Source organism: Camelina sativa, chromosome 16, assembly GCF_000633955.1.
Source record: "Camelina sativa cultivar DH55 chromosome 16, Cs, whole genome shotgun sequence".
Classification (NCBI taxonomy): Eukaryota; Viridiplantae; Streptophyta; class Magnoliopsida; order Brassicales; family Brassicaceae; genus Camelina; species Camelina sativa.
The window spans coordinates 14320998-14328809 of record NC_025700.1 but is presented as its reverse complement, the minus strand read 5'-3'; the positions used below and the strand labels follow the sequence as shown (position 1 = coordinate 14328809).

Genomic DNA, 7812 nt, shown 5'->3' with positions numbered 1-7812 from the left:
AAAAAAAAAAAAAAAAAAACTGCTCACTCTGGTCGAACACGTGACTAAGATAATATTCTCGAACAGCATAACCAATTTAGCTAAGAGTTAGTTTTGTTAACTAACCAAAATTATTTTAATATATTATGTGGCCTAAAGCATATGCTTTAGCTGCTTTAGGGGTGGGCCGGGCCTGGCTACGGCCTACGGGTATACAAATCATTTACAATAATTTGTTTCTTTTGTTTTTGTTAGATAGTACATTTAAAACAAAAAAAAACGGTTTCCTTTCTTTCTCACAAAAAAAATTATTTATGGTCCATAAACCATAGTTGAGTAATTGTATACTGGATTGGTTACAATCAAATGCTCGTGCCCATAAAATGGATGTGCAATTGACAACTCAGTCAATTTATAATAAAATTTCTATATATTCTTCTTTTTTCCCAAGAATCTCTATATATTCTAGAAATTAATAAATATTATAAAAATAAAAAAATTCCCAGTCTCAAATTGGCGCATCGTAAAAATTAACACAAATTCCAAATTTATAAATTAATAATACATTAGTATATGGTTTTTGAGTTTACAAGTATTATAGTAAAATTTTCAAATTCTATCAATCAGAAAACACAGTAAACTTTTGACATTAATACCCACAAAAATGATACAGATGAACATGTTTGAACAAGTAAAAGCCCTAAATCAAACTGCTATCTTCTGATTTCAAATTCTACGAATCGGAAAACACAGTAAACTATTGACATTGATGTTCTCTCACACTGTTTTGATCCTAGATCAATCACAAAACCATCACAAAAACACTAGATCTCAGAGATCTAAAACCCAAAAGTCCATTGATAGATCTAACGAGACAACTACAACAACAACAGATATAGCCAGATGATTTTGTATTCGAGAACCAAATCGATTATATGGTTTTTGTGTTTAAAAAAAAATGAATATTTTTGAAAACTATCGTACTAAAATTTTACCATATAAAACAAGTGTTATGTTAAGCTTTTAAACATTCTATAAATATGACACAAAATCAGCCAAATTTTTTGATAAATTATTAATTAATGAATATGTATCATTTTCATTTTGATATACTGTTAACAAAAACAACTGTTAAATACGAAAATCGAAATCATTAATCATAAATTAAATTTCTATAACGCTTGTAAAAGTGAAATCATCTATAATCTTTGTAATTCATTATATAATTTATTGTCAAAAGATATTTTTTTGTAAAATATAAAAATTTCAAGTCCAAAACTACAAAATTTATAACATTCAAAACACTGATTTGATTTAGATTAAACTGTTTCATTTCATATTTTCTAGAAGTTTAACAATTACCTTTTCTTTTTACAGCTTCTCTAAGTTACAGTCTCTAATGATTAATTTGTAGAAGTTTTACTATATGTTGAGTTGGAAAAAAAAAAACAAAAAGAGGAGAAAATATTCTAAAGACTAGTTTAGTAGATTTTGTTTTCTGACTGAATGACTCGACTCGAATCACCTGTTTTTGTTGTGAAATGACTCAACACGTCTCGTTCCAATTCTAAACTCGCATCAAGCAACAACAACAAACCAAAACAGAGACCGTTGGATCCAATTCTCACATCCTTCTCCTTCTTCTTCACCGTCTCTATCCAGAAGAAGAAATGTACGGCAAAACCATATGCACAATCGTCTTCTTCATCTTCCTCGTTGCTTCTTTCTCAATCTACATGGGCACCGTCGATCCAAGACCTTACTTCTATCTCCGTGAACCCTCTCCTTGTAGCTCCACGGGGAAACAACCTCTCCGTGTATTCATGTACGATCTCCCTCGGAAGTTCAATGTAGCGATGATGGATCCACGCAGCTCAGATGTTGAGCCACTCACAGGGAAGAATCTGCCTTCTTGGCCTCAGACTTCTGGGATTAAGAGACAGCACAGCGTTGAGTATTGGCTTATGGCTTCGCTTCTTCAGGGAGGTGGTGGAGGTGATGATGCTGAAGCAATTAGGGTTTTTGATCCGGATTTGGCGGATGCTTTCTACGTTCCTTTCTTCTCGTCCTTGAGCTTTAATACTCATGGGAAGAACATGACCGACCCTGATACTGAATTTGATCGGCAATTACAGGTAATTTAGGATGTTCTGATTTAGTTTTGTGTTGATGGGCTAGCTCAAAGTTGTTGACTTTATTACAAATTTTGAATCTTTTTTTCAAATTCCGGTGGTTTGTGGGTGTTCTGATTTAGCTTTAGGTTGATGGGTTTGCTCAAAGTTGTTAACTTTAATCTTTTTTTTCTGAAATTGCCCAATTCAGTATCAATGGAGTTTATAAAGGCTTTGTTTCTTGTTGTGGATCAGGTAGAGTTAATGGAGTTTCTTGAGAATTCAGAGTATTGGAAACGTTCAGGAGGTAAAGATCATGTGATCCCGATGACACATCCTAATGCTTTCAGATTTCTAAGGCAACAAGTGAATGCGTCGATTCTTGTTGTTGTGGATTTTGGGCGTTATCCTAAAGACATGGCAAGTCTTAGTAAAGATGTTGTTTCCCCGTATGTACATGTTGTTGAGTCCTTGACAGAGGATGGTGATGGTGATGATGATGGTATGAGGAATCCTTTCGAGGCTCGTACCACGCTTCTTTACTTCCGTGGGAATACAGCTAGGAAAGACGAAGGTAAAATCCGTCTGAGGTTGGAGAAGTTATTAGCTGGTAACTCTGATGTTCACTATGAGAAAAGTGTAGCAACAACACAAAACATCAAAGTGGTAAGCAACTACTCCTCTCATATTCACTAGGCAAGGATTCATACATGCTGAGAGAGAGTCCACATGATAGTTTAAATCTTAGGAAAATGTGGTAACCCAGCATTCTCAGTCCAAGACCAATGTGATAGGGTTTCATTAAGCATGAGTGTATATATAGGCTAGTGTTTCATGTGTTTAGGCGTTGGAGTCTTTTGGGACCTATTAGGCATGGGAGAAATCATGAGTTCTTTAACAAACTAAGGTTTCTAACTTTGGCACTTGAGTCAGTTAGTTTGTGATCTTCATTTTGTAAGCTGACTTAGAGCAGAATAGGGGAAGATATCTGATGTTGAACCTATCACATAGATTGTAATTCTTCTCTTCATGCTTTGGTTTGTCACCAGTCTACGGAAGGGATGAGATCTTCAAAATTCTGTTTGCATCCAGCTGGGGACACTCCATCTTCTTGCCGCCTATTTGATGCCATTGTCAGTCACTGCATTCCGGTCATCATAAGCGACAAAATCGAGCTGCCTTTTGAAGATGAAATAGACTACTCAGAATTCTCACTCTTTTTCTCTATAAAAGAGTCGCTTGAACCGGGCTACATCCTCAACAACCTCCGCCAGTTTCCAAAGGAGAAATGGCTGGAAATGTGGAAACGCCTGAAGAACGTATCTCATCACTTCGAGTTCCAGTACCCAACCAAGAGAGAAGATGCAGTAAATATGTTGTGGAGACAGGTGAAACACAAGATTCCTACTGTCAAGCTCGCTGTACATAGAAACAGGAGGTTGAAAGTCCCTGATTGGTGGCTTTGAAGAAATGACCAATTTTTTTCTCAAAGGTTAAGTCTTTCCATTCTTCTTCCTCCTCCAATATTGTACATTAGTTGATTCTTTTGTTACATTTTGCGTTTCACAATCCATTGATAGGCATATATTCTCTAAATACATCATTATTATTTTTTAATAACCTGAGGTAGCTGCATCTAAAGGTTTCAGCTCTTAATCTGTTTTGATTTTGTCTTTTTAAGGTTCACTGATTCAGACACTTATATCTTGTAAGGTTTGAGATGAGAGTTCCTATTGTTGTAAACTTGTAATGAAAAACAAGATGATCTAGCCTGGCTCCTCTTTCTTCTTCGTATTCCAGCTTCTGTTTTGGTTTGTTTTGTTCTTAACACCACGAAGTAAGTCAGTGTTACTAGTTTGCTATTCATTAGGAACTTCTACACCACGAAAATCTCAGTTCTGAGTGTCTGTCTTATTCTACTACTATTGGCGAATCAAGAAACGTTTTCATGGGTTCTAAAGAAGGCATATATCATCTGAATGTAGTAATTGTTCTCAACCCACTAGGAGAGATATGACTATATGAGTATGACCACAGACCACCATAATCTTGGAACAACTGACCAACCGTATAATCTCTTTGAACCAGTGAATTTAAGTGTAAATAGGCCATACCAAAAATGGTCCATAATTAAAAAAAAGTGTGTAATGAAGGAGGGGTATATGCGTCATTTAGCTAACGGCTGAACACGAATAGTGTATAAATAAGTCGAAGTCGCCGAAGCTGGACTACTAAGAAAAAAGAGAGTAACAAGCACGTTCTTCTCCGCCGGAAGAATCTGCAGAAAATTAAATATCTCATTTCTCAACCGGAGATGAGAGTTGTCAGAATCTCATGCGTCGGGACACGTCATCTCTCACCTCCCTCCTCCTCCTCTGTCCGCGGTTGCGACGCTCACTCCGACGACGCCTCTGCCTCTGCCTCATCCGCTGGTACGTTCTCTCTCTCTCTCTCTCTCTCTCTCTCTCTTTCGCCTTGTTACTCTGTTTTTTTATAGTGTTTGGAACTATATTTCCTATAAAATTGGTAACGCCGAATCAAATCAGAATCGTAGAATACAAATGATCTTTGTTTTATCTTTCTTAATTATTATGCTTTTCATAATGTGATAATTAGAATCATTCAAATGCAAAATATATATATATATATATCTTTTTTTCAGTTAAAAAAAAAAATTAAATTGTTCATTTGTTAAGAACTAGTTTCTATCACAACTATTTTCCTCAATTTAATATTTCTACATTTTCCCATTATCCAAATTTAAAATGTTGCAAAACTGTGCTAATAATGTGTATAATTTTGTATATTCGCGTAAGGCTGGTTTGGTTACTGTGTCTGTAGCAGAGTAAGGCCGCTATCTAATAGTATATTTGACCAGTTAAATGTTAACATAAGTAAAGAAACCTAACTACAAGAAAACATTATTTAGTATTTTATTAGTGGGAATTNTTTTTTTTTTTTTTTTTTTTTTTTTTCTCGAGATGTGATGTATTTTTGGGACTCTTCTTAGCATAATTATTAGGTGTCTGGCTCACAAGGAGCATTGGTTTTCATTTTGTGTCTGAATCATAATCTAAGATTGAGAGGTTCTTTATCTGTGGGTCCTTTGAGTTTTTTTTTTTGTGAAATAATAATAATTCGTATCGGTGGTTCATCATAGGATTGCACCCGGTTTAGTTTAATCGGTCTCTGAAAGATCCGTGAATGATTCAGTCGGTCTGCCACGTGACTCAAAACAAAAACTTCAGTTGTGTAGATCTATCTATATGTTTGTTACACTATCTTGATTTAACTATTGGAATTGAATTTTATGTTTGGTCCCCTCAAATGTCTAGATCAGCTTGAAGAGCAAAATTATGACAGTTGTATGAAATTGTTATCCTAACCAAAAACAAAAAGTTTATAAACTGGAGTTGAGGCAAGTGGTATTCACTTCAAATAGTAATCACATTGTCTTTATGTGTCAATGGGGGTCACGTAGTTATATCTAATATCTATTATTGGGTTACTTGTCACCATATGTAGGACGAGGAGTGTATAAACCAGTTTATACCGAACCAGAACCGTATAAAAAAGTTTATACCCCAAACGATCTGCTTAGTTTTTAATATCCGAGCATACTTTGTATAACCTTACCAAACACAAACTGTAGAGAAAATATATCGAATACTTTTTATTTTTTGTGAAAAAGAATTTACCAAATTGAAGGTTTCGATATTCTTAAACCAAAAAATGTGATTCAAAACCAACCAAAAAAAACCGGATTGGGACAATGAGATGTGACTAGCAGCCAAGTTACATGTGCTTGGTGCCCTCATTTTCCTATGGACTTGACCAAGTGTGTTTTAAAACTTTAATTCCAATGGAAGCTAGCTACTTTAGTTATATAGCAAGTACTTAATTAGTATGAGATGCTTTTATGTAATTCTTGAACCAAGTGTGTTCTTATTTGTTTATACAGGGCTGATTACTACGGATGCAGATGATGCAAGTTGTAGTAGCACACCTAGTTGGAGAATCAAGAAAAGCCTAACATGTGTGTGCTTCAACCGCAAGAGAGCATATGAACGTATCTGTTCTAACTTGACACCATTGCAGGTAAACAATACTAGCTGCAGTAATTTGGATTTTTATGGAAGCATTCAGTGTTATGAGACTGATAGGGGTTATATCATAGGAAGAAAGACTAAAGAGATTGAGGAAGAGAATGAAGAATTACTTTGATGCATCACAACCCGACCATCAGGATGCACTGAGAGCACTGTGGTCAGCTACGTATCCCGGTGAAAAGCTTGAAGCTTTGGTCTCAGACCAGTGGAAAAGTATGGGATGGCAAGGAAAAGATCCATCCACTGATTTCAGGTTACTCCTCTCTCCCTCTCTCTCTCTCTCATTCTCCTGCTGGAGTAATAAGAACATGTCAAATAGTGATTAATTTGGTTTTCTTGCATCTGTTGTTATCAGAGGAGCTGGATTCATATCATTGGAGAATCTTTTATTCTTTGCCAAGACATTCTCGGTAAAACTTGACTCCCACGTCACTTTCTACTTTCAGAAATCCATAACCCTTTTATGTAATTTTCTACGGTTCCATTGGTGTAGACTTCATATCAGCGTCTGTTAAAGAAACAAGGCGGCAAAAGAGCCGCTTGGGAATATCCATTCGCTGTAGCTGGCGTCAACATTACCTTCATGATCATGCAAATGCTCGACCTAGAAGCATGTGAGTGTTACTCACTCTTTAATGCCTTGCCTTATAGTTTGTGAAGCAAAATTGGTTTTTATACTTACTACATGTGCAGTAAAGCCTAGGAGTTTTCTACGGTTGGTGTTCCTACAAATGCTATCAGGTAAAATATGGAAACATATCATCTCTCTAGTTATGATAATCATAGCTTCGGTTATTTGATTTTTTGACTCGAAAAAGATTATGAAAATCCAGAAAACGAATGGGCCTTTGATTTGCTTTACTGTGTGGCCTTTGCCGTAATGGACAAGCAATGGCTGGACAAGAACGCTACCTACATGGAGTTCAACGTGAGTCGATCTATGTTTTCGTATAATTTATAAAGTACATTATTTGCTTGTGACGGTGATGACAATAATGATTTGGATGGTATTGGTTTAGGATGTGCTAAGATGTACAAGGGGTCAGTTGGAGAGAGAGCTGATGATGGATGATGTTTTCAGGATCGAGGATATGCCTTCTTTCTCTCTTCTCTCTTAGTCTTTTACCAATCTATATTCTTTGTTGTCATCTTTAGATTAAGACAATTTCACGTAAGGAAACCCAAAGAAATCGATTTTTGTTTTACAAATATCCGGCCGGCGAGATGAGAGAGCAAATGAAATAAATTATATAAGTCATTGCAAGAAAATTGTATTATTATTATTATTATTTTTTTCATTTAAACTTAACAGGCAACAGAAAATGTAACTATAGAAAGGAAGAAGAAAACAACATGATTTATGTTTTTATCAGAAGATAATAAGATTTTGCCACATATATAGGACTTAGAATTCAAGCCAAAATTCATCAGAAGTATCCAATTTCGAGATTCTCGTTACCCTTTCGAAGTTCCATTAGTCTGGCGGCTGCCGCTTCTGTATGTAACTTCACCTTTTCAGGAACCGAAGACGTCAGGAACATCATCTTCTTTGTTACGGTCCCTTGCGTTATAAAACGCGAAGCTATTGCAAATTGTCTCTTATTCGAACTGCT

The 7812-nt window shown here is 35.7% G+C and overlaps 2 protein-coding genes across 3 annotated transcripts; both read left to right on the top strand.

Moving 5' to 3' along the window:
- Window positions 1476-3887, top strand: LOC104750540 (probable arabinosyltransferase ARAD1). Its single transcript, XM_010472344.2, has 3 exons — window positions 1476-2114; window positions 2346-2756; window positions 3140-3887. The coding sequence occupies exons 1-3, from the start codon at window positions 1650-1652 to the stop codon at window positions 3554-3556; spliced, it is 1293 nt and encodes a 430-aa protein (XP_010470646.1). The 5' UTR covers window positions 1476-1649; the 3' UTR covers window positions 3557-3887.
- On the top strand, window positions 4270-7485 carry LOC104750539 (ELMO domain-containing protein A-like). 2 transcript variants are annotated; one of them, XM_010472343.2, is made up of 8 exons: window positions 4270-4522; window positions 6073-6188; window positions 6268-6452; window positions 6555-6609; window positions 6693-6813; window positions 6893-6940; window positions 7033-7127; window positions 7219-7485. In XM_010472343.2, exons 1-8 carry the CDS (start codon window positions 4405-4407, stop codon window positions 7315-7317), a joined length of 837 nt encoding a protein of 278 aa, XP_010470645.1. In that variant the 5' UTR covers window positions 4270-4404; the 3' UTR covers window positions 7318-7485. The 2 variants fall into 2 exon arrangements, with proteins under 2 accessions (XP_010470645.1, XP_010470644.1); XM_010472342.2 differs by having other exon boundaries at window positions 4274-4522; window positions 6052-6188.